At 35.6% G+C, this 26,780-nt stretch overlaps 1 protein-coding gene across 2 annotated transcripts in view; it reads left to right on the top strand.

Annotated features, from left to right (window-relative positions):
* VPS50 (VPS50 subunit of EARP/GARPII complex) overlaps window positions 1-26,780 on the top strand; it is a 142,189-nt gene that overhangs the window by 47,916 nt on the left and 67,493 nt on the right. For both annotated transcript variants that reach the window (XR_013829809.1, XM_079931759.1), the window contains exons 13-16: window positions 14,800-14,932; window positions 17,933-18,024; window positions 22,052-22,146; window positions 22,482-22,580. Coding sequence is in view for 1 of the 2 variants with exons in the window: in XM_079931759.1 (XP_079787885.1) it covers window positions 14,800-14,932; window positions 17,933-18,024; window positions 22,052-22,146; window positions 22,482-22,580 (419 nt within the window). In the remaining variant the exon portion in view is untranslated. The remainder of the gene's footprint in view (window positions 1-14,799; window positions 14,933-17,932; window positions 18,025-22,051; window positions 22,147-22,481; window positions 22,581-26,780) is intronic.

Here is a 26,780-nt window from a genome sequence, read left to right as displayed (position 1 = left end):
GGCCCCGGGCACGAACCCGTGCCCCCTGCATCGGCAGGCGGACTCTCAACCACTGCGCCACCAGGGAAGCCCCTGAGTTCTGTTTTTGAAATGAACTTGTTAATGTAATAATACTTTGGGGGAAAATGTAATGTTTCTTTTAGAAAAAGCTTTCTGAAATAATTTCAATATGTATTTTCTCCTTTCGGCACATTGGAGGTGTTTAGTAAATGTTTCTTAAGTATATTGGATTGACCTCTTCGTCTCTAACTTGTGCGGTGTTGACTTAATCAATTTTCAGATTTGATTAAGTGAGAGGGAAAGAAAACCAACATTGAGCACTTTTTCCATGCCATGTACTTTTACAGGTTTTTTACATGCATACATCATAGAAAGACCAACTAAAGGCTCATCAAATGTTCCATTCTTCTAGTTTTTAAATTTTTGATGCTTATAAATACTACCTCTTGATATTGAATTGTAATTCAGTGGCAGTTTGAGGGTCAATAAATATTTTTAGTAAGATCTCTGTTGAAGGTATAGTTTATTTTGATGTTCATATAAGAGCCTAGAGAAATTTCCTCTTTTGAGACAAAAAGCTATTTCTGTTCTTAAATTCTCAGGGCACTTTCTGTTGTGAAGAATTAATATATTTTCTCTTATCAAATAGTATGAGAGTATACAGACTCTCTATGATGATAAACTGCCAGGAATTTCAGTGCTAAATTTAATGTTCATTTGTAGTAACCATCTTGTTTTGGGTTTTCTGTAGAATTAACTGCCTCCTTACCCTTTTTCTGTTTTCTGACTTCTTAAACTAGTCTCTTTATATGTTTTTATATCACTCACAGTCTTTATGGAGTTAGAATACTGATTATATAAGTAGTCGCTCAAATTCAGCAATCATTAATTAATATATTTACTCTTAAAATACATGTATTTTAAATTATACACCTAAAACATTGATTGTAGGAAAATACAGATAAGCAAAGGAAGAAAATAAAAAATAATATTTCTGTATGCAGAGCTGGTTCTTTTAATGTGTATATAAGCAAATAGCTTTTTAAAGTAGGATTATGCTGTACACAGAGATTTAGAACATTTTTTTCCACTTGCTGCTTTATAAACAATTTTTCATTTCAGTAAATATGCTATGCACATACCTTTTAGTGGCTTGACAGTACTTCATTGTAAGAGATCCTGTGGATTAATTAACCAGTTTCTTATTCTTTGATGATCATAATGACAAAAGTTGGAAATAATATAAATAACACTGTAGTAAAATTTTTTTTTTTTTTTTTTTGCGGTACACGGGCCTCTCACTGTTGTGGCCTCTCCCGTTGCGGAGAACAGGCTCCAGATGCTCAGGCTCAGCGGCCATGGCTCATGGGCCCAGCCGCTCCGCGGCATGTGGGATCTTCCCAGGCCAGGGCACGAACCCGTGTCCCCTGCATCAGCCGGCGGACTCTCAACCACTGCACCATCAGGGAAGCCCTGTAGTAAATATTTTTAAAGCTAAATCTTTGCACACATCATTAATTATTTCTTTAGAATAAATAATGAAAAATAAAATTGCATTGCCAAAGGCTTTGGTTTATATTTCCAAAATTGCCCTCTAGAAAGTATGTTTCAAATTATGCTCCTCATCAGTAGTGTCTGCTTTTATCCTTTTTCCTGTGCACATGAATGCTGAGTATTTTATATTTAATAGCTTAATTGTCAGATACCAGAAGGTAGCATATCAATACTAATTTATGTAGCTTGTCACTCAAGCATATTTAGCATGTGAAGGAAATTAAACAGGGACATTTAATTGATTGTTGAGGTTAATTTGGTTGATTTGGTTGGATAGGTGAGTGGACCTTTCCTTTCTTACTAGAGAAACCTTTTCAGTTGGAGGAATAATGCTATTTACTTGATTGCTTTATCAGATCAGTTTTAAAATACTCTAAGAATTCAGATGTCACATTCTTACCACTTATATAGTAGCACCCAGCTAATTTTTTATATGAGTTATATATATATTTTTTAAATTAATTAATTAATTAATTTATGGCTGTGTTGGGTCTTCGTTTCTGTGCGAGGGCTTACTCTAGCTGTGGCAAGCGGGGGCCACTCTTCATCGCGGTGCGCGGGCCTCTCACTATCGTGGCCTCTCTTGTTGCGGAGCACAGGCTCCAGGTGCGCAGGCTCAGTAGTTGTGGCTCACGGGCCTAGTTGCTCCGCGGCATGTGGGATCTTCCCAGACCAGGGCTTGAACCCGTGTCCCCTGCATTGGCAGGCGGACTGTCAAACACTGCGCCACCAGGGAAGCCCCTATATTTTTTTAATATAAGAGTTATATATTGGTTTCTAAATATTTAAGGTAAAATAAAAAATAAGTTTTGGTAATTTTAAATATTCAAAACTTAATGATCAAAAGATAAGGAAAGTTTATCCGTCTCTTCCTTTTTCCCTGCCATTTACTCTTTGGATTGTCAAGAACTGTGAAGGGTCTGAAATTTTATCCTACTTGCAGATTAACAAGCTAGCCTGTTACTGTTTCATGGATGCTGGTAGAAGATGCAAGATTCCACTTTCTTAGTGCTCTGACTTAGTGTAAACCAGTTTCCCTTGTCACTACCCAGCTTTTGTTAATCAGTCAAGTAATGGGTTCAGCTCAGCAAGGGTAAATATGGTTATAAAGAGTTTGAAACCTAGTAAGGTCATACTAATTATGATCAGAGGTAGAATAAGAAAAGTTCAAACAACATATACAGTAGTGTCAATGGGATCAACACAGTTCTTTAAGGGTTTAAGGAGGCAAAAGAGGAGCCTGCAAGTTTTGAGTTGGTTTTGGATTTCAAGAAGCACGATGTATGTGGCTGAGTACAGGGATACAGAGGAAATATCCTGAGCAATGGCATGAAAGAAGAGCATAGGGCAAGTGAAAGGAACAGTAGGTTGTCTGGCTTGGTTTAACTGGATTCAACCAAGTATGATGATTTGGTGGTTTCTGCCATACGCTGGAACTAATGAGTGCCTATGGAGAACATGCTTTGGGCTGCTGTTATCTGAGTAACCAGCTTTCCCTCTCTTGGCTGGAAGTGCAGGGGTTTTCTAGTCACTTGAAACTGGCTCAGGTGTGATGTCCAAGTCTATGAACCCTTAAAACTATCAATGTAACTTAGACTGCTGGGTGATTTTGTGTGTGTGTGTGTGTGTGTGTGTGTGTGTGTGTGTGTGTTTGTGTAGGATGGGGGTAAATGTTAAAGAGCCAACCTATTTTTAACACGTGGTACACAGCTACCAGCAGAAACAAAATAATTTACTGGTAAAAAGCCATTGTCAAAACCTGCCAAGAAACCATATTCTTAGTTGGTCTTTTTACATTTAAATACTGCCCATTTTTGGTGATAATCTTAGCATAGGGTTTCACAGCATTTTATTACTTGAAACTTTGAAAGATAAATTATATATTCTGATAACACAAGCTTTGCTTGTTTTATAGTATTAAGCTTTCCATTTGATTAAGGCCATTTAGCAGCAATTAGACAAAACTGAGGATGGTAGTAAAGGAGCCCCCTTCTGTGTATTTCACAATTTAGAGGGTACTAGTTACTTAGTTCCAAGTTGGCATCATTCATACCATACATATTACATATGTCTTCATGTGTAAATACAAATTTAGTATTAATGATAAAATGCCTGGGAGATGAGAATGACTTTTTTCACCAAGATGTTTGTGTTGTTGTGTTTTTTGTTTTGTTTTGTTTTTTACAATGTTGTGTTAGTTTCTGCTGTACAACAAAGTGAATCAGCTATATGTATACATATATCCCCTCTTTTTTGGATTTCCTTTCCATTAAGGTCACCACAGAGCACTGAGTAGAGTTCCCTGTGCTATACAGTCTGTTCTCATTAGTTATCTGTTTTATACATAGTAGTGTATATATGTCAGTCCCTATCTCCCAGTTCATCCCACTCCCCATATCCCCCCTTGGTGTCCATACATTTGTTCTCTACGTCTGTGTCTCCATTTCAGCTTTGCAAATAGGTTCATTTGTACCATTTTTCTAGATTCCACATATATGTGTTAATATACAATATTTGTTTTTCTCTTTCTGACTGACTTAACTCTGTATGACAGACTCTGGGTCTATCCATGTCTCTGCAAATGGCACAATTTTGTTCCTTTTTATGGCTGAGTAATATTCCAGTGTATATACATACCACATCTTCTTTATCCATTCCTCTGTTGTTGGACATTTAGGTTGCTTCCATGTCCTGGCTATTGTAAATAGTGCTGCAGTGAACATGGGGTGCGTGTATCTTTTGGAATTACAGTTTTTTCTGGGTATATGCTCAGGAGTGGGATTGCTGTGTTGTATGGTAGTTCTATTTTTAGTTTTTTAAGGAACCTCCATACTGTTCTCCACAGTGGCTGTATCAATTTACATTCCCACCAACAGTGCAAGAGGGTTCCCTTTTCTCCACACCCTCTCCAGCATTTGGCGTTTGTAGATTTTTTGATGATGGCCATTCTGACTGGTGTGAGCTGATACCTCATCGTAGTTTTGATTTGCATTTCTCTAATAATTAGTGATGTTGAGCAGCTTTTCATGTGCTTCTTGGCCATCTGTTGGTCTTCTTTGGAGAAATGTCTATTTAGGTCTTCTGCCCATTTTTGGATTGGGTTGTTTTTTAAATATTGAGCTGCATGAACTGTTTATATATTTTGGAGATTAATCCTTTGTCCGTTGGTTTGTTTGCAAATATGTTCTCCCATTTTGAGGGTTGTCTTTTCGTCTTGTTTATGGTTTCCTTTGCTGTGCAAAAGCTTTGAAGTTTCATTAGGTCCCATTTGTTTAGTTTTGTTTTTAATTCCATTTCTCTAGGAGGTCAAAAAGGATCTTGCTGTGATTTATGTCATATAGTGTTCTGCCTATGTTTTCCTCTAAGAGTTTTATAGTGTCTGGCCTTACATTTAGGTCTCTAATCCATTTTGAGTTTATTTTTGTGTATGGTGTTAGGAAATGTTCTGATTTCATTCTTTTACATGTAGCTGTCCAGTTTTCCCAGCACCACTTATTGAAGAGACTGTCTTTTCTCCATTGTATATCCTTGCCTCCTTTGTCTTAGGTTAGTTGACCATAGGTGCGTGGGTTTATCTCTGGGCTTTCTATCCTGTTTCATTGATCTATATTTCTGTTTTTGTGCCAGTACCATACATACTGTCTTGATTACTTTGTAGCTTTGTAGTTTAGTCTGGAGTCAGGCAGCCTGATTCCTCCAGTTCTGTTTTTCTTTCTCAAGATTGCTTTGGCTCTTCAGGGTCTTTTGTGTTTCCATAAAAATTAAAAAAAATTTTGTTCTAATTCTGTGAAAAGTGCCATTGGTAATTTGGTAGGGATTGCATTGAATCTGTAGCTTGCTTTGGGTATTTTAGTCATTTTCACAATATTGATTCTTCCAGTCTAAGAACATGGTTTATCTCTCCATCTTTGTGTCGTCTTTGATTTCTTTCATCATTATCTTACAGTTTTCTGCATACAGGTCTTTTGCCTCCTTAGGTAGGTTTATTCCTAGGTATTTTAATTCTTTTTGTTGCACTGATAAATGGAATTGTTTCCTTAATTTCTCTTTCTGATCTTTCGTTGTTAGTGTGTAAGAATGCAAGAGCTTTCATGCATTAATTTTGTATCCTACAGCTTTACCAAATTCATTGACCAGCACCAGTAGTTTTCTGGTGGCATCTTTATGATTTTTTTATGTGTAGTATCATGTCATCTGCAAACAGTGACAGTTTTACTTCTTGTTTTCTGACTTGGATTCCTTTTATTTCTTTTTCTTCTCTGATTGTTGTGGCTTGGACTTCATGTTTTTAAATTATGAATGAATCTAGTTTAGTATAAGGAAAGTTTTGCTATAGCATATGCATATTTTACCTATGGAGAGTCATAGTTTTTAAAGCTTCAGAGAGACTCTAGGTTATTTGCTTTATCCCTTGGCATTAATATATGAAGTGAAATGCTGGAGTCATGACCAAGTAAGTCACAGAGTTGGGACCCATGCCCAAATATGTGCCATCCAGTTCACTATACTGAGCACCACTCTGATTTCCAATGATTAGAAAGTACCTAAGCTATTCATATTTTGTACAGCTTGGTCCTTGCAGAAGTAATTAGAGGTTGGAGAGATCTTGTAATTGCTTGGCCCAGCCACTTATTTAGGTCCAGAGTTCAGCCTTCCCAGAGATATTTTTAGCTCCCTGGGCCTAGTGCTGTTTTGACCTGCAACATATTTCCAGAAACCTCCCAGCTAAACAGTAGTCCTTTCCAGCAGCTTCTGGTGATGTGAGCTCACTGTGCTAATAGCATTCATCTAAAGATGCTGATAAGCCTTTGTTGTTTTCTTTGAAATCCATCTATTAGTGAGTGTGTGTGTGTGTGTATGTGTGTGTGTTTGGATGGGGGTGGGGATGGCAGCACTACGAGTTTTAAATCTCTGTGAGGATGCCAAACATCTGCTCCCTTTACGTTTGTCAGGATGTGATTAGAGTGATAAATCAAAGTGAAACAAGAGCATAATAATACTTTAAGGATACTCCTAAGAATTTTTATTTTGATGTTTTAATATAAAAAAATCATCTTCCTGAAATTTTTGGAGGTAATTGGTAATAGAGATTTCTGATGGGTATAAAAGTAAATTAATGTGAACTAAAAGGCTAAATTTAGCGGCCTCTTTTTTCCATATTTACCACTTTGCACCGAAGCAACTTTCAAAAGGTGACATTTTTTTCATTGTGTGCTTCAGGTTTGAAAAGGCTGTATATATTCATTTCTGGATTTACACTGTTCTGTGAAAATGGCCTCTAGATTCTTATTAAATTTATTATTTATAATTAAGGCTGAGATGTTGCTGGTTTTAACAAGCTAACTTCATGATTTTAATTTTGACCAGGTAGGTTGGTTGGGATGGTTAATAGGAGAGATGGGAGGTACAAAGTTTTACTCTTAACTGATAGTGATGAGATTGGAAATCAGATCTGTGGATTCTGTGAAAGTGTTAATCAAGATTTGATTAAGGAGTGACTTTTGATGTTTGAATAGTGAAGGTTAGTTGTAATGCTGTGTTGAGCTTTTTGCATTGTAACATCTGGATTTGTGAATCTTCTCTAAATCCTGACCCCCCAGGATATTTGTTACCTGTGATCACTGGTTACTAGACATGTATGTTATCTGTATGGAGGTTGTGAGTTACAAAAAAAAAAAAAACTAGGTTACTTAAAATATTCCTCCTTTTCTGCATGATCTTTGATAGTTCTGAAATACTACACCTTTTTCCTCTCTTCTTTTCACCTCTCAACCTTTCCTGAATAAATTGGTACTACTAGCTTTAGAATGGAAGTGGAAAATAGCTCTGGAACACAGAGAAATGTTTGATAAGTAAATTTCTATTTCCCATATATTCTTTTTTTTTTTTTTTTTTTTTTTTTTTGGCGGTACGCAGGCCTCTCACCGCTGTGGCCTCTCCTGCCGCGGAGCAACAGGCTCCGGACGCGCGGGCCCAGCAGCCATGGTCCCCGGGCACAGCCGCTCTGCCGCATGTGGGATCTTCCCAGACCGGGGCACGAACCCGCGTCCCCTGCATCGGCCGGTGGACTCCCAACCACTGCGCCACCAGGGAAGCCCTCTATTTTCCATATATTCTTAAAAAAATTTTAAGACATGCTATTTAGTTCTTTGGGGTGTCTCACTGTGTGAATATTTTCTAAATTGCTTAATTCAAGGCTTCCGTTGCTATCATTGCTATGTGGTAAGAACATTGAACTGGAATTGCAATATGGCACTCCTCTGCCTTGGTGTTCCTGGTTTTATACTAAATGAATCACCCATTAATTGGGACTCGAACTGAGTTTCAGTGTTAGGTATCTAGTAATAAGTGAATGGATTAAACCAATGAAGAGGTAGCAGATCCAGGAATCTCTAACACTGTTTCATGAAAGGTGAACCTAAGATACCCAGAGTGGTTTACTATCTAAGGGCATGTGACTGGTAAGTTGTAGAATTGGTGCTGGCTGGGATGCAGGGCTTCCAATTTCTTGTCTAGTTCTCTTTCTGTTATGCTCTGCTGGTGTGAAGAAGGATTGATGTCTAAGTGGAAGTTGTAATTCAGAAACTCAGATTCTCTTCTTGGCCTGCCTTTTATTTTTTGACTACTTATACAATTATTTACATATTTGTTGGTTTCTTTGAATCTGTCTTGTTATAGTTATGGTTCACACATGTCTGTGTAATAAGTTTCTCTATTTGAAATTTGGAGGTGATTTTTATAAATTAACGAGAGAGCACTAGTTATGAATGATTTTAGTGATAAGGTATTAAAGGCATCAGAAGCATTTGTTGCTTTGAGAATTGACACTAGTTGATTGCACAGTATAGGGGAAAGTGGTTTCTGGAGTCCAACTTTAAATGAAATGACTCTTTTTTTTTTACATCTTTATTGGAGTATAATTGCTTTACAATGGTGTGTTAGTTTCTGCTTTATAACAAAGTGAATCAGTTATGCATACACATATGTTGCCATATCTCTTCCCTCTTGCGTCTCCCTCCCTCCCACCCTCCCTATCCCACCCCTCCAGGCGGTCACAAAGCACAGAGCTGATCTTCCTGTGCTATGCGGCTGCTTCCCATTAGCTATCTACCTTACGTTTGGTAGTGTATATATGTCCATGCCTCTCTCTCGCTTTGTCACAGCTTACCCTTCCCCCTCCCCATATCCTCAAGTCCTTTCTCTAGTAGTCCATTCTCTTTGTCACAGCTTACCCTTCCCCCTCCCCATATCCTCAAGTCCATTCTCTAGTAGGTCTGTGTCTTTATTCCTGTCTTACCGCTAGGGTTCTTCATGACATTTTGTTTTTCTTAAATTCCATATATATGTGTTAGCATACGGTATTTGTTTTTCTCTTTCTGACTTACTTTGTATGACAGACTCTAGGTCTATCCACCTCATTACAAATAGCTCAATTTCGTTTCTTTTTATGGCTGAGTAATATTCCATTGTATATATGTGCCACATCTTCTTTATCCATTCATCCGATGATGGGCACTTAGGTTGTTTCCATCTCCGGGCTATTGTAAATAGAGCTGCAATGAACATTTTGGTACATGACTCTTTTTGAATTATGGTTTTCTCAGGGTATATGCCCCATAGTGGGATTGCTGGGTCATATGGTAGTTCTATTTGTAGTTTTTTAAGGAACCTCCATACTGTTCTCCATAGTGGCTGTACCAATTCACATTCCCACCAGCCGTGCAAGAGTGTTGCCTTTTCTCCACACCCTCTTCAGCATTTATTGTTTCTAGATTTTTTGATGATGACCATTCTGACTGGTGTGAGATGATATCTCATTGTAGTTTTGATTTGCATGAAATGACTCTTATTGTCAGCATAGTCTTCAAGTACAGAGATGAACACATTTTGGCTTAAATCTATTAAAAACTATATTTATATATCTATCCCACCTTGCCTTTTTCCGTAAACTATTTACTTTCTGTGTATTTAGTGTAATGAATCTATACATTTGTTTCTATTTTAGAATATAAATTTAGGTAAGAATCATCTTGCTCAGTACATCATAGTCTTATGTTTGTACATATGAACATATTTGAAGATAAGTTTGGGAGACTTTTAGCCGTGGGCACTGGCCTAGCTAGATTTGTGAATTATTTACACTTGAGTAAGTTTGGTGAGAAAAAGCTTGGTATAATTTCACTTAATAGTTTCAACGTTTTCTGAAAAAAATTTCCTATAAACATTTCTGTGTGTATACTCTCATCCAAACCCATTAAAGTTTAGCAAATAGTCAAGAGTTAACACCGTAAAGAACCTCCTTTTCCTTGAATAAATAGGCAAATGATATAGCTAGACAGTGGTTGGGTGGAGAGTAGAAGGTAGTAGTTCCAAGTTTCAATTTTCTGGTTTGTTAAACTGTGGCAAGTATTATAAAAGTTAATTGGTGGGCTATAGCACAATTATTTGTATAGTTATAATTTTTCTTTGGGAAAAGTAAGACTAACACTGCCTTCCTTTTATCTGTCAGAAAGATATGTTGGGATATAATTAGATTAAATTTATTTGCATAATATAAACACAAATTTATGCAAAGTTGAGTTTATGAAAGTTTGTAGAACAGTACCTTTATTCCGGTGAATGATTTTTGAGTTGCAGCCCAGAATGTTTTTGTGATTTTTGCTTTTCTTTGTCCTCTGCTTTTAGCTTTTTCCTGACCTTGTGCATCATTATCGGTTTTCATTACATGTGTGTGGTATGAGAGCTATGTCAGTTGTAATGATGTGGTAAAAATAAACCAAGGAAAAAAGCAAGACTGGTTCATTGTAAAGGTAGTAATTATAATAGTAAACAGGGAAAGTCGACATAAAAAGTTACCCCAAATTATGGCATAAATATGCAGAAATATTTGTGTTGATCTCTGCAAGCCATGTGTAAATCTGGATAGCTATTCTAATTTTTCTGCAAATAGGTACCCATAGCCAATTCGCTATTCTCAGAAGTGTCACTCCCTCCTGTGTTCCTTCCATTTTTATTCCCCACGCCACCTCTTACAGGTAACTGACTTCAGTGTTTTCTTCTTTATATTCACTGTGTTTATTTTTTTGATGATAGGCAAATATATCATTAATTTTTTTTCTATTTCTTATGACATACATATATATATAAAAACTTTTCCCTTTCTCACATGTATATGTATCATATGAAAGGGAAAATTTTTTATTTAAAAATTTTTTAAAATGTATATGTCTGCTTATCATTATTTTTCACAGTTGCAAAGTGCTCTTTTGTGTGTGTGAAGTTTATCCAGCTGATCTCCTGTGTTTGGACATTTAGATAGATTCCAGTATTTTGCAGTTACAGATAATCCTTCAATGAATAACCTTGTGCATATGTGTTTTTACATTGTTTGAAGTACACCTTCAGGATAAATTCCTAGAAGTGAGATTGCTGGGTCAAAGGGAAAATACACATGTAGTTTTGTTAGACAGTGTGGTTTTGTTAGATAATGTCAAATTCATTTCCAGAGGATTGTATCGTTTTGCGTTCCCACCAGCAGTGGATGAGAGTAACTGTTTTTTTTGTTCACAGCCTTGCCAACAGAGTATATATGGTATCAAAGATAAACAAAACTGGACACTAAAGTGGTATGGACAGATTTCAATCAGTAATATACTGTTGTAATGGGGAGAAGAATCCATTGTGAACTGAACTCAGCTTCCATTTGTACAGGCGTCACTGGGCATTGTAAAGGGAGAAAGAGGGACTAGGAAGGGGGATGAGCAGGGGCTCAGAAGAAGCAAGGAAGTGAAAAATTACAAAAAAAAAAAGGGGGCGTGGTTCATGTGAAACCCATCTGGGTTAGGCTCCCACCTTCTCCCTCAGAGACTGGGAGACAGGGGCCCTATCTTCAGGTTTTAGCTGGAACAAACAATATATTCTTTTGGCAGCCTTGACTTTTCTCAGGCAAGCACTTTAAGGGGTGCTAGGGTCATCCTAGAGTTGTGGCCGTGAGCTGCTAGAAACTACATTAGTGTCTTGTTCAATTCTTTGTAGGTCAAGATTGAGGACTATTGAAGGAGAGGGCTCAGGGAGCCGGCTAGAGTTTGGTCAAGGGGAGAATCTTTGTTAATGGTCAGCTTTAAAATTTGCACTGATCTGATGAGTGAGAATTTGTTTCTTACTGTAGTTTTAATTTACATTTGCCCTATTATGAGTGAAGTTGGATATGTTTTCAAATATTTAAGGGCCATCTTTATATCTCTGTTAAGTGTGTTTATATCTTCTTCCCATTTTTCTATAGGATTTTTGGTCTTTTCCCCCCAAATCTTTAAGTGTTCATTATAAATGTGAGATTTTTTTTATTGTGGCATGTATTGTGAATACTTTTTTCAAGTTTATCATTTGATTTGTTTACTGTTGTTTTTTTGTTGTTATACAAAATTTATAAAAATTTTTATGTAGTAAAATTTATCAAATTTTACTTTTATTACCACTGAATTTTGAGTCATAATTACAAAGCCTTTACCTATATCAAGGTGAGAGAAGAATTAACTCATGTTTTCTTTGGGTGCTAGTATAGTTTTATTTTTTAGGTTCAGCTGTCTTATCCATTTGGAGTTTGTTCCTGTAGGTGGTGTGAGGAGTAGATCTAATTTAGTCTTTTCCAACTGACCATCCAGTTGTCCCAACACTATTAATGAAAAAGACTGTCTTCACTTAAGTGATATGAGATGCTATCTTTATCATATACCATATTTTTATATGAGGCTAGATCTATTTCTGGATTGTTTTTATTGGTATCTCAGTAAATTCATAAATTAACCTAGGGAGAATTGACATCCCTGATGTTGAGACATCCTAACCAAGAGTGAGGGATGTCTTTCTATTTGTTCAAGTCTACCTTTATGTCTTTCAGTTTTGTTTTTTTTTTTGCGTTACGCGGGCCTCTCACCGCTGCGGCCCCTCCCGTTGTGGAGCACAGGCTCCGGACACGCAGGCTCAGCAGCCATGGCTCACGGGCCCAGCCGCTCCGCGGCATGTGGGATCTTCCCGGACTGGGCACGAACCCACGTCCCCTGCATTGGCAGGCGGACTCTCAACCACTGCGCCACCATGGAAGCCCATGTCTTTCAGTTTTCTTCATATAATTTTGGATCATTTTTTGTTAAGTTTATTCCTAAAATTTTTATCTTTTTTATTATAAGTGATTTCTCATTCATTGTATCTTCTAGTTATTTGTGTATATGAATTCAGTTATTTTTATATGTTAATTTTATAACCTGCTACTTGCTGAATTTTTTTTTTTTTTTTTTTTGCGGTACGCGGGCCTCTCACTGTTGTGGCCTCTCCCGTTGCGGAGCACACGCTCCGGACGCGCAGGCTCAGCGGCCATGGCTCACGGGCCTAGCCGCTCCACAGCATGTGGGATCCTCCCGGACCGGGGCACAAACAGTGTCCCCTGCATCGGCAGGCGGACTCTCAACCACTGCGCCACCAGGGAAGCCCTTTGCTGAATTCTTTTACTGTTTGAGTTTTATCATTCATTCTCTAGGAATTATATTCTAGGTATATTATGTCATTTACAGATAGAAGTAGTTTTATTTCTTCTTTTCCTGTTCTTTTGCGTCTTATCATTTTCTCTAGTCTAATTGCATTGGCTAGTACCTCAAGAACATTGTTAAAAAGTCGTGGAGGGCTTCCCTGGTGGCACAGTGGTTGAGGGTTCGCCTGCCAATGAAGGGGATGCGGGTTCGTGCCCCGGTCCGGGAAGATCCCACATGCAGCGGAGCGGCTGGGCCTGTGAGCCATGGCCGCTGGGCCTGTGCGTCCGGAGCCTGTGGTCCACAACGGGAGAGGCCACAGCGGTGAGGGGCCTGCGTACCGCAAAAAAAAAAAAAAAAGTAGTGGAGATAGTGGACATTCTTGTCTTCTTCCTGACCACAGTGGATATGCACTAAAGCTTCCTCATCTTAGGGAAGTGTTTATCTGTTTTTATTTTCTCATGAGTTATTATTAGGAATGACTGTTGAATTTTGTCAAACCCTGAAAAAGGGTTTTCAGCATGTTTGGGGACAATCATTTTGTTTTTCTTCTTAGACCTATTAATGTGACAGATTGTTAATAGATCCTATAAGATTGAACCGTTGTACTGTTCTTGGCATAAGCCCCACTTGGGCAGCCTGACTCCAGTGGTTAACAGCGCCTTTATTTTACTACTTCTTAGTTGAGTTTCAGAGATTTGACATGCCTATACAAAAGTATACTTGCTGAGTCATACAAATTAGTATTTTTATTAATTGCTTGATGAATGAATGTTTTAGTAAATGGGGAATTTAGAGGAGGGGGAAATCATTATGGAGAGAAAAAATACTTTTTGAAAGAGAGAGGACGACTACCAACTGGGATTTCCTGAGCATCAATAACACCATAGCTATACTTTCTATATAGCTTATTTCTACTAGCTATTTATTTTGGAGGGCTTGGATCATAGTCTTATTAGCCTTTCACTGTTTTATCAGCATGATCAGTGGTGGTTGATTGATTACAAATTGAAGAAATGCTACGAAATCTCAAATGATGGAGCAGATGCTCCACTGTGACAGACAGAAAGCCTGCAAAATAGAATCGAGGCATTATTCTACCTGCAGAAAAAAAGGACAGAATGAGAAACTGATAGTTTTTACAAAGGATAGAGGGAGAAAAATCCATGCATTTCCTTTAGGGAGAAGATTTTGGGCCACATATTGTTTCATAGCCATGTTATATAAAACATTTTAAAATGCTGTTGTCAAATATGAAATATCTATATCCATGTGATTTACAGAATTTGCAGATTGTCAAAGTTATTTACTTAATTTACATAAATAAAATGATTGACTTGTAAAAATTATGACCACCTTTTTGCAAGTTGTAACTTGGGTCCAAGGGTGAGTGTAAAGCTGCATTTCATGCTAAGAACATGGCTTTGAAAAAATATATTTGGGGAAGTTTGCACTCCTGGTTATGAGAGCACTTGCCATTCAGTAGTATGTGGATTCATAGTATATGGACTGATACTCCTAATGAATACTAAAAAGCCATGTTGAAATAGGAATTACTTGAACAAAATTTTCTTGCCATTGAACTTTATTTTTAGATATATCAGTGGAAGAAATTTTCTTATCTAATTCTTGAGTGCATTTGATTGACACCATAACATTTTATTTTGATTAACTTTGTGTTAAACACGATAATTTGAAAGTTGTCTCTTGTCATTTTCTTCAGCATGTTACACCAGACAGCTATATTCCATGCCTTGCTGACCTGTGCAAAGCACTGTGGGAGGTTATGCTCAGCTATTACAGAACTATGGAATGGCATGAAAAGCATGACAGTGAAGATACTACTTCTGCTTCTGGTAGGAAATTATTTTGATTTGATTTTAAAAACTGAACTATAAATATGCCGTATTTCTGGAGTAAGGAGAAAGAAAAGGGACAGCTATACTTTTAGAATTTCGGGGACCATGATGACCATAGGTTAAATGTTCACCAGAGAAAGTGATTCAGCTGCTATAAAAACTCCATTACCTTTGGGGATTAACTGGGCCGAAGGACTTCTTATGTGATAGGTATTACAAGTTTCCAGGAATATGTGGTGATGACCTTAGGACTAAGTTATTAAGAAAGAACTTTAAAAAAAAAAATGAGTTGCAAACTAGGTAGGACATTGGTCTGTCCAAATTTACTATAAAATTAATGCTAATGTTCAATATTAAGTCTTTTTTGCTAATTTTCAAGTTGTACTAATAAAACTAGATTCTAAGAATTAATAATTATACTGATACTTTTCTTCCTGAAAATAGATAGCAGGACATAAAAATTTCATAAAAAATGATGTTTTTAAATACCATCTTTGCAAGCAAAATACAACTTTAAATGTTTATGGTATAGTCATAAAGAGAAAATCTTTGAGAAGTTATATTAACTAGGCATGTTTAAATTACTTCATGTAATTATATATCTTAAGTGATTATCCTTGAACAATAGCTAAGATTAAGTATTCAAAATACTTTTTAAAGTAATAAATGAGTCTACCAGTATTTAGTATGGGCAAAATAAATTATACTGTACGTGTTTTTTTGTATTACATACAGTTTAATATAGCTAGTCAATCAAGTTATTCTAGTAACTTTTAATTTCTGAAGTGTTTGGTTTCTGTGATTGTGTGGGTGGAGGAATGCGCAAATCTTAGTTTGATGAAACATAGGATTTTGGTAGTATAGAAGACATACGTTTAATATTTATCTTAACTCATAAGAAGCTCATAAATATAGATAGCAAAAAATAAGAAAGATAAATTCTGTGGAAGGATTTTCATTCTTTTAGAAATACTGTTGAGGGAGGAAGAGGTTTAAAGGAAGAGAGAGAAAGGAGAAGGTAGAAAACGGGGGGCATTGAGCCAGGATTCTAGGCCAGACTAGGCCAGTTGGGTATTTTTACCCAACTCCTCTACTACCTCTGGGAGTATGGGCTTTGCAGTCAGAGATACCTCGCTTCAAAGTTTGACTGCTATTTACCAAAGGCGAGAATGTGAATAGGTCACTTTATCATCTCCAGGCCTCAGTTTGCTCCTTAAAATGATAGGTTAAGAAAACAAAACAAACAAAAAGCTTCATAATGTAGTAACACATCTACCTGTAGGATTGCTATAAAGTTTAGGGAAAATGTGAAAGTGCTTACACTGGTTGTTGTTAATATCGTCAAAGGAAATGGATCAAGAGAGATGATTATAATAATAATGAAATGTCTATAGGCCCTTTTTTTTTTTTAAATTTCATTTTACTTAGGGAATTCCTGGGCTTAAGGGATTTTTTCGCCACAAAGTTTATCTTGTTTTGGCAACCTTCCTTTTTTTCTAGATATAGTACCAGTTTAGATATCTCAGCACCTCTTTTCCTTTTTCTAGTACATTATTTAAGGAGAAACCAAAGGAAAAGTTTGGAACAAAATTAATACATACTTTAGATATAAGAGTATAGAAGACAATATATACTTATTATGGTGAAGCTCGCTTTTTGCTTCAGGCTAATAGTTTACAGGTATTATGTATTGTATGCATTTTCATTGGGGTATAGATTCAAACTTAAAACTCTATGTGAGGGCTTCCCTGGTGGTGCAGTGGTTAAGAATCTGCCTGCCATGCAGGGGACACGGGTTTGAGTCCTGGTCCAGGAAGATCCCACATGCCGCCCGTACGCAGCAACCAAGGCCCAACGCAGCCAAAAATAATAAAATAAATAAATTTAAAAAAACCTCTATTTGAACCTTCTATACTTAGTCCTCTTTGCTAAAATTCCTTCACCCTAATCTGTATAATTTAAGAATGTTGAGGGCTCTGATCAGTCTAATAGTCAGGTGACAATATCTAGTACTGTAAAAAGTTATTTGTTCACCAGAAATTCTTCCTTTCTTATTCACATTAAGGACTAAAATTGTAGGAATCAGTAATTTAAGTTATTCTTCACAGAACTTCATACAGCTGAAAGGGCCTCTAGAGTTCATCCGTTGTTGTTCTCTAGTGATACTACTGGTGTCCTAACACTTCACCATTCTAAATAAACTAAAGCTGTAGCTCAGGTGCACTGCTCTGAGCTGCTGGGTTCCTCATAGCCAGACCATACAGATGATACGGCTTAAGCTGTAGGAGTAGTCACAAGTACATTAGGCATGTATCTGGGGCCTGGCCTATGAAAGGGCCTTTTGCTGCTTACCAGTGGATACCCTGCTAGCCTAAGATGAGAGCATATCCTCAGTTGTTCTGCACAGTTTACTTGCACAAAGGCATAATTTTAAAAATATAATGTGTATGTGTATTTTCAGTTGCTTTTAGGGGGAGAATTATTTTGAGGCAGCTCATTGATCTTACCTGTTGAACTGGACATTGTTAGATTATTTACCTGGAATGGATAAAAGTATTCTGGATCATGAAAAATATAAAATGTATGCATCATTGCCTTACTGCATGAGCAGTTTTGCACTCTGTACTCTTGTTAACATGCATATTAATTGAAAATTGGGTTAGTTGGTCCTGTAATGCCCTGGCAGTAGGCAGTATATGGGTCATTAAGAATCTGGTTTCTGGGATCACACTACCCAAGTTGGAATCCCAGCTATTATCATGTATAAGCTGAGTGGTCTTAGGTGTAAAGTACTTAACATTTCAGAGTCTGAATTTGTCTATCTTATCAAATGAGTTTAATCCTAATTTCTACTTTTTGACATTGTTTTGGTTGTATAAATATTGAGAATATTGTCTGTATTTTACACATGCTTACAATATATGAGAATCCAAAATTTTTTTTTGAAAACAAAAATGTGAAGCAAATTTTAAAACGTATACCATCTTTTATTTTCAGAAGGGAGTAATATGATGGGTACTGAAGAAACAAATTTTGATCGTGGCTACATAAAAAAGAAATTAGAACATGGACTTACACGAATATGGCAGGTTTGGTTTTTTTAAACTATTTTTTTACAAAAGCAATAGAAACCTTCATGTCAAAGTTGTTTTAGAAATTCAGTATTTAAGTTTTCTGTATTTGTTTTCCCTGCAGATCTAATCATGTGTTAGTTTTTCTTTGGAATAAGTCTACCATTTGAGTTCTGTAATTTAGTTGTCAATTATATTTGACTATAAGTGGCAGTAGAAAAAGTTTTAATTTGAAAATATCCATTGGAAATATTCCTTGACTACATTTTGCTTTTAGTGACCTAACAGATTTGTGCTTTCCTAAAGAAGTTGTTTTCTTATTGAGATACTGTTTATTTTGTGTGTTTTTTTTTTCCTTTTCTATTAATTTTAGGAAAAGGGTAACTATATAATAGATGACATAGTTGGGTTGGAGTCTAGAACAGAATGAAGAATTCTAAGTCAGTGATTTTTGTGCCTTGAGTGAATCTTATGTATTTATTGACTGAATGTGTATTCCTTGGCTTTTCTTTTGCAGTTTAGTAGCTTAGTTGTTATCAGATAACTAAATTTGTTAATTTGTTAAAAATTTTCACTTCCTAGGTAAGTGTAATTTCTTTGATGATAACTTTGTTCTTTTTGGACTGCTTCAAAATTTAGAAGACAATAGACACTTTGACCATATTATGGTCTTTTAAAATGTATTTTTTATTTTTCTAATGAAGCTGATGTTTAGTTTGAAAATCTTTTATAGGATTTCTTTTGAAAAAAAATGTTTAGGAAAATATATACTGAAAACATAAATTTCCTCAAGAATCACTTAGCAGTTATAATTTAGTGCTCTTCTAACTTTTGATAACTTTCTATTGCAGATATGCTATTAGAATTTATACTTTAATATTTCAATATGTGATAGTGGTAAGAGCTTTGCCTTTTGTGTTTTCTGATATGACCATATGAAACAAATTTTTAGTTTCCCATTAATTATGGGTTGGGGCTGACTTTTTTCTGAATGTTACATATAACAGAAAGGAAAATCTCATTCTCTAGTGTCAGATATGAGTTGTTTCTGATTTAGTCTTCTAACAGGCTCTAATTATACTTTGTTGAAATTGTAGAATCTATGATAGAATTTCTGGTAATTCAAAGTACTTTGGATTATTGGCCTGGTATTTTATATAGCTAGTTTCTATTCAATCTGGCAACCTGATGTCATTCTTGTTATAGGAATATCTGTTAAATGTAAGATTTAGTAAAGCTATTATCATTTAAGTGTTTGGCCAGTTTAATGAAAGTCATCATGCTTTTGAATATAGATCATTATGTTGTAGGTTTCAAGTTTTAGAATATCTTCATCTCCACCCACTTCAAGTCCCTTTTGCACCTCCAACCCCAATTCTCATCCAGTTCTACACAGGACTTTGTGTACGTTAGGAACTCATTAGTATTTGTTAAATTGAAATTACAAAGCTCAATGCAATTGAAAAAGGCAAAAGCTCTGAAAAATAAATGTTTTTTGAGAACACATCTGACAGACAAAACCTGGCAGGAATTGAATTCATTTGATAGCACAGTCTGAACAGAATTGTCCTTTGGCTTTTTGTAGTATTTATTTATCCCATTAAGGTGAACATTCATATGTTGAAGGGATATAAATGTGTTTTATTTTGGGATACTGCCCTAGACCCCACTGGGGATGTTATATAATATATACTATACATACCATAATATATTTCTAATATCTGAAATGCTAAATTCCAAAGCACAAGTGAGCATGTGACAGTTTATTAACATCATAAATTTATTATAGAGATGATAGATGATTGAGAAGCATAAGAAGATAGTTAATATTTCTGACATAAAACTAAACTCAGAATCATAATCACCTTGATAATTATTATAAAAACTTTTCAGTTTTGAGAATATTGTTGCAAATTTTCCATGCATTTTGACTCAGTCAGAACCTTTAAGGGAAAAAGGTTGTATCAGTCATAATATGTGTATCGCACTGTTTGTGAGTTTAAGAACACTGTGGTGAAAGCATGGTCCTTGACCTCATGGAGCTTACATATCCAACCATATGAAAGTCTTGGTCTTTCAAAATTTTCTTTTTAGTCTTTAAATATTTGATACGTGAGAAGTGACAGTTTTAAAATGCTTATTATTTCTTTCTTTTACTATAGAAAATTAGGGTTGGAGTATTTCTTCTTTCTGTGATTTTGAGATTTTCTTTACAGCCTAATAAACCACCCACTTTTAAAGTTCTTCTTGGGGCATTTGAAAAATAACCATGTATTTCTTCTTTGTATTGGGAATTAGGTTCTCTATGTAAATTTAAAGCAGTTTATTATTTATATGTATTATTCTCATCTATATTCTTATTTGGTTGTGGTTTTCTTGGTCTGTGCTGTTCTGCGGGAGGAGTTTTAATCTTCCAGAATGATTGTAGTTTTTGTCAGGTTTTTCTTTTATTTCTAACAGCTTTTGTTTTTATACTCGGATGCCATGTTGATTGATGATGCAATGCTAATAACCACTTTACTTACCCTCATTGTACATAATTCTCTTTATTAATTTAAAAAAATAGCTCTTTTCTCCTTAGGCATTTTGCAGTGAATTCTAGTTTCCTTTATTATTACCATTGCTGTATTTATTTTGTTCATATTTTCCTGATAAATCCTTGACTTTATTTTAAATGTTTTTCTATCATGTTTTAGTTTTAAAAATAAAGATAATATATAAAGTTCTTAGTATAATGCTTGACAAAAGTAAATAATCAGAAAACAGTAGTTTTTACTGCTGTTTATTAAGCTTTTATGTGTATATTAGCACTGTTTCTGATTTATTTTTCCTATTCCATTGACTTTTCTCTATATTGCTAGCATTTTGGGGGTAGTTTTTAATATATTTAATATAGGTGGTACAAGTCCTCCATCATCCCTGATAACTTCATCCTTTCAAAGTGCTGTTTTTAAAAAAGAGGTTATTGTCTATTTATTATTTCTAGTGAATTTTAGAATAATTATTGAGAAGAAAAGTTTTTGTGTGTGTGTGTGATTTTGGTTAGAATTTCACTGTATCCCTACATTAACTTGGATAAATTGACATATTTACAGTATTTAGTCAGGTATTCAGTCCCTTGACTCTCAATTTATGGAAATTTCTTTTGTATCCCATTAGAACTGTTAGTTTTTTGTTATAGGTCTGATAGCTCTTATTAAAGTTATTCCTAAGTATATTGTATTTTCAATATTTGTTTTACAAGAAATCTCTCCATTTTTAGGTGCTTCAGCCAGGTATACGTGAAAACTATTAATTTTTATATACTGTACTTAAACACTTCACACAATATCTTATTAATTCTAATTATTTTTGAATTGATTATTTTGGGGTTTCTAGCTTACTGAACCATGCCCAAATAATGATGATTTTTATCAGTATATCTAGTATGAGGACATAATTCTTATCTTGCATGTGTGTGTGTATTAGTAGTGATGATTGTGTTCCGTACTATTTTTTTTTAATTAGTTAATTTATTTATTTTTAGTTGCATTGAGTCTTTGTTGCTGCGCGGGCTTTCTCTAGTTGTGGTGAACGGGGGCTACTCTTCGTTGTGGTGTGTGGACTTCTCACTGCGGTGGCTTCTCTTGTAGCGGAGCACGGGCTCTAGGCGTGCGGGCTTCAGTAGTTGTGACACACAGGCTCAGTAGTTGTGGCACGTGGGCTCAGTAGTTGTGGTGCACGGGCTTAGTTGTTCCGTGGAATGTGGGATCTTCCTGGACCAGGGCTCGAACCCGTGTCCCCTGCATTGGCAGGCGGATTCTTAACCCCTGCACCACCAGGGAAGCCCCAAGTCTGTACTACTTTTATATCTGATGTTCATGGAACTGTCTCTATGATATCACCCTAAATATGTTGACTATTAGCCTAACTAGATATTTTTTTTATCAAGTTAAGAATCTATTCCTGTCTCATTTTAATGTGTAACTATACAAAAAATGTCTCTGAGAACTTATTTTCTATATTTTGGATTTACTTGAAATATTTATTTATTTTTTTTTAATAGGATGTTCAGCTAAAAGTAAAAACCTACTTGCTTGGAACTGATTTGTCAATATTCAAATATGATGACTTCATCTTTGTTTTGGATATAATCAGCAGGTAGTGTTTGAGATCTTGTCTTATTCTTTAGTTTGATTCATTGAACCATGATAATCAATGAAATCATGAATCACTGAGTTGTAATATATAACTTAATGGAAGTAAAGATAATTGAACATTCATAGTCTAATTTCTGCTAGGCTTATGTGTGAGTGTGTTTAAATATTTTTGCCCTTTGGATGTTTGTAAACTGTAATGAATGTGATCTTTAGAATTTCTTCAAACATCCAAATTTTTATGATTTGTTATCTTTGAATAAAGATAACCTGTACTTCTCTTTTTTCCCTATAATAAACATGTTGCTGAAATTTACGTAAATCTTTCTGTCCAACTAGGTTGATGCAAGTTGGAGAAGAATTCTGTGGTAGCAAGTCTGAAGTTTTGCAAGAGTCTATTAGAAAACAAAGTGTCAATTATTTTAAGAACTACCATAGGTAAGAACTCTAATAAAATATGAATAGACTTATTTAGGTAGTGAGAATACCTTTGTCTAATGCTTAACCTTATAGTTTTAATTGGTTTAAAATAATTACTTTTGAATTTGAAAGACTATCTTTGTAGCTTTTTTTAGGATGGTTAAGGATTTTTTTTTACCAAAAATATCAAAGTATTCTGATTATTTTTTGTAAATTTCAATATGTGTTTTGTCTTGAGGGGCTTAAAATATTGAACTGATTTCTGTATGGGTGGAAGATGATTATTACATTAAGGATCCCCAGAAGAATTTGGCCACTATTCTCTACCTGCATATATGCTGTGAGCTAGTAAGGAAGTTAAATCAGTAGCGGCAGCACTCAGTGAGTGGGGGATGCTTGAAACTGTGTGCCTTTTAGGAGTAAAAAGGCTTTCAGAGAACAGGGCATGATATTCAGAATGTAGCTACAAAGCCAAGATTTTGTACTATTGCTTTGCAAAACAATCACTACTAACTTTAAAAAGGGTGCCTAGGAATGGTTTTGGGAGTGGAAGAAGGTGGGAAAGAATGTTTATACAGCAATGTGTTTGTATGCTTAAAGCAGCGTTAAATTGAGAGAATATTTATTAGACCTTTCTTCATATAAGCTGGACCCTATGCTGTACACGTTATATACATTTTATCATTTGAATTGAGTTACAGCTCACTTTTTATACTGCATTTTTAATTTTTAAAATTAAGTTTTGATTTTGTTGTTATTTGGTGCTGGGGAGAGTTGGGATTTGAAATTCTCCTTTCTTTCCTTGTTGGGAATCAACCCCTGGTCACAGGGATATGTGCTATGTCAGAAGAGAGGTTACTGGACGTGAAACCATTGACTAATTTATTATTAAATATATTTAAGTACACATTTTCTGTCTTAATTGTAAACTATTAAATATTTGTTTTGAAAGTATATTTAAGTTGATCCTGTACCAAAGCAGAGCCCTTGAGTTTCACAATTGAATGAAGAGAATGTTGAAAAATTAAAAAAATTTTTTTAATTGATTATACCTCGGGAAAACAGTGGTAAGGGAACAACATGAAACCCTAACACTACCTTAATATATAACTTCCTTTTCTTTTAAAACTTAAGCCCTGTTAAAACAGAAGGCTTGGCCTGTACACATTGCTGTCCAAAATGAGAGGGGCCTTATACTCACAGATGGGAAAGGATAAAGAACTATGAAGGAACCAGAAGCTTCACTTACCCTATCAGAATGCAGGCATTGCTAGATGTCCATTTCTCAAAGATTGCTTTATATCCAACAAGACAACTGGGGTGTCTTTTGATGTTCATTGTGACTGCAAGATGTGTGTAATGCAAAAACATGGATTCATTTAATGGTTTGCATTCTGCATTCTATTTTACTTACTGTCAAAAGGTGTCTGTCATCTGTGGCCACCAGGCAAGGGCATTTCTAGACTCTGACTATGATGGATATTCCTTACAAAAGTTCACCTTGATGAAATTAGAAAATATAGAAATGAATTATTGTTTCCAAAACACTCAATATTTTAATGGACTTTTCTTGTTAGAAACATTTGTGAAACTTGTTTCCCGTTGAGGAGGCTGTATTGTATTCTTAGAAGGAGAGCAGGACTGGGAAATGGTAAACTCGGGATCTGACTACATTTTTGCCACCTGCCATCTCTCTGTCATTGGACAAATCATTTAACCCCTCTGAGATATGGTTCTATCTATCAATCGTAAAATGAGGTGGCTGGACTAAAAGATCTCCCGAAGTATTACCTGCAGATCTTTCCCTTTTTTCTTGCAGCATTGTGTATTATAAAAATTGGAATAGGTTAAAAAAAAGTAAAGATGTAATCTTTCTTTGTAGTATTCTTCTCTTTTCCCAATGTTTAAACCAGTCTTGCTCATATACTGCCTGTAGTCATTCTCTCTCCAACAGCTGCCATTTGGGAAATTATAATGAAATCACTTGGTAAAGTTGGTGCCAACCATCAGTGTGTTCTGAAGTACATCTGTTTCTTTATAAAGCAAGATAAACTTGACAGGCAGTTTAGAAATGATGCCAATGTATATATATTGAGTTGACGAAAGTCATTACATTAGCCAGTGATGACTCTAAATCTACTAAATTCCGATTTAATATCTCCTTCACCAAATCATATTACATAAATACCGAAAAATACCATGAAACATGGTGAAATATAGATCATCTGTTTCAATTTTGTTAAAGTGTTTAAATATGCTTACAATTTGTTTCATGGTTCTCTACTGCCAAGTAGAGCTCTTGAGAATAAAGAAATTCTTGAACCGAATTACTCTTATTTTACAGTCCATTTAGGTTGTTGGTTTGAAGATGTAAGCATAATAAAAAGGTGAAAATAGAAGCATTTTCCTCTTTGGCAGAACATCTGTTTATAAAATGTACCTACGTTGCTTGTGGAAGTTGTATTAAAGCTTGCGTGCCATTATCTTTTTCTAGGGCAAAGCTGGATGAGAGTGTGAGGGAGCACAGTCTCTGTCATCTGTCAGTGTAAATTCTCATCTTTCAAAGATATATTTTATTCTCCCAGGTTTCTTTATGTTCAGGTTCTAAGTTTGTATATACCCGATGCTGTCATTCTTCTGCCAGATGTTGCAGAATTCCCCAAAGCACAAATAATCTAATTTGAACAGTAATGACGTAGAAATTATGTAGCAGTGTGCTATTGCCAAAACATTCTATTTAACAAGCACCTTTTATTTTTAATTACTTTAGTATTTAGAGCTTATAAATGTTTTCAATGATCCTAAAGGTGCACTGACTGATGTCAGAAGAGGGGAAAGGTCACCTATCCTTTTAGGGAGAAAGGTCTCTCCTTGCCTTTTAAGGTTTAAGTTTATTAAGGTTTGGTTTATTCCTTAAGTGTCTTTAAAATGTGTGTTTCTAGGGTCAGTTTTATTATCCATATACTTATCTTTGTTTTCTGTCTGGATCAAATGATTTAATCATCTCTTCTGTTTTTGAATACTGATCTAGAACTGACCTGCCGGCATGTGTTGCACCCCTACCCCTAATCCCCCACCCATATATCCTCTGCCAAATAAGTTGTTTTGGTTAAGGTTTCAGAGAGAGTAGTAAATAAGTTACCAATAATTTTAGTTGTTTTATGGGAGATCTCATAAAGAGGTTTTTTTTTTTTTTTTTTTAAAGAAAAACCTAACCTATAATAGCTTCAATTTACAAGTGTCCACGGATATGTTTTCCTAGTATTGCTTTGTAACAAACTGTCCTGAAACTTACAGGCTTAAAGCAACCATCATCTTCTCATTATTACATGTATTCTGTGAGTCAGGAATAATTCACGCAGGGATCAACTGATTCTTCTTCTCATAGCACTGACTGAGGTGACTAAGCAGTACTCAGCTGGTGGAAAGCTTGCGTAGCAGGTTCAAGACGGCTTCACCTTAGTGGAGATGGCTGGAAGGGTGTACAGCTGGGTTGGTTAGTCAACATGTCTTCATGTGGCCGCTCCAATATGATGATCTCAGGGTGGTTGGACTTCTTACGTGGCAGCTGGCTTCCCATAGGACTAGAGTTCCAAGAGAACCACACAGAGGCTGCATGACCTTTTCTGATATAGGCTCAGGAGTCATGACCACCACATTCCTTTGAATACAGGCTTGTCGTAAGGCTGGTCCAGACTCAAGAGGAGGGAAATTAGACTTTTTCTTTTGATTGGGGAGTGGTAAGGTCATGTCATAGAAGAGCATGTGTGTGGGATAGGAGGTATTGTTGCAGCTCTCTTTGATATATTCCTTGGGAAAATAAGGAGAAATGTTTTCAGAAAATAATGTTTTTGGACTTGGTGATAATGGTGCCAATAAGTTAAATTTATTTTTAATATGTGAAGTGTTTTACTGAAAATTTATGTAAAAGTACAGCTATTTTCCATCTCTAAACTATAGAAGAGGGCTTAAATTTTGGACTTAAAATGAGAACAAAAGGAACAATGTCTTCACAATATGTATCTGTTACGTTACACTACTCCCTCTTCTCTATATATGTACATACACATAAATGCACAATAATAATGGGTAGGCAACTATTAAACTCCTCTTAGTAAATACAGTTGTTACTGATTTCCAATTTTCTTCCTGCTGGTAAAGCGTCTGGGGCAGTGTGGTGTTATCAGTGGCCTTGGGTTCCTACCTCTAATGTGTTAC

Source organism: Stenella coeruleoalba, assembly GCF_951394435.1.
Source record: "Stenella coeruleoalba genome assembly, chromosome: 9".
NCBI classification, from domain to species: Eukaryota; Metazoa; Chordata; class Mammalia; order Artiodactyla; family Delphinidae; genus Stenella; species Stenella coeruleoalba.
Note: the sequence above shows the minus strand (reverse complement) of the source record. Positions and strands in the feature narration are given on the sequence as shown.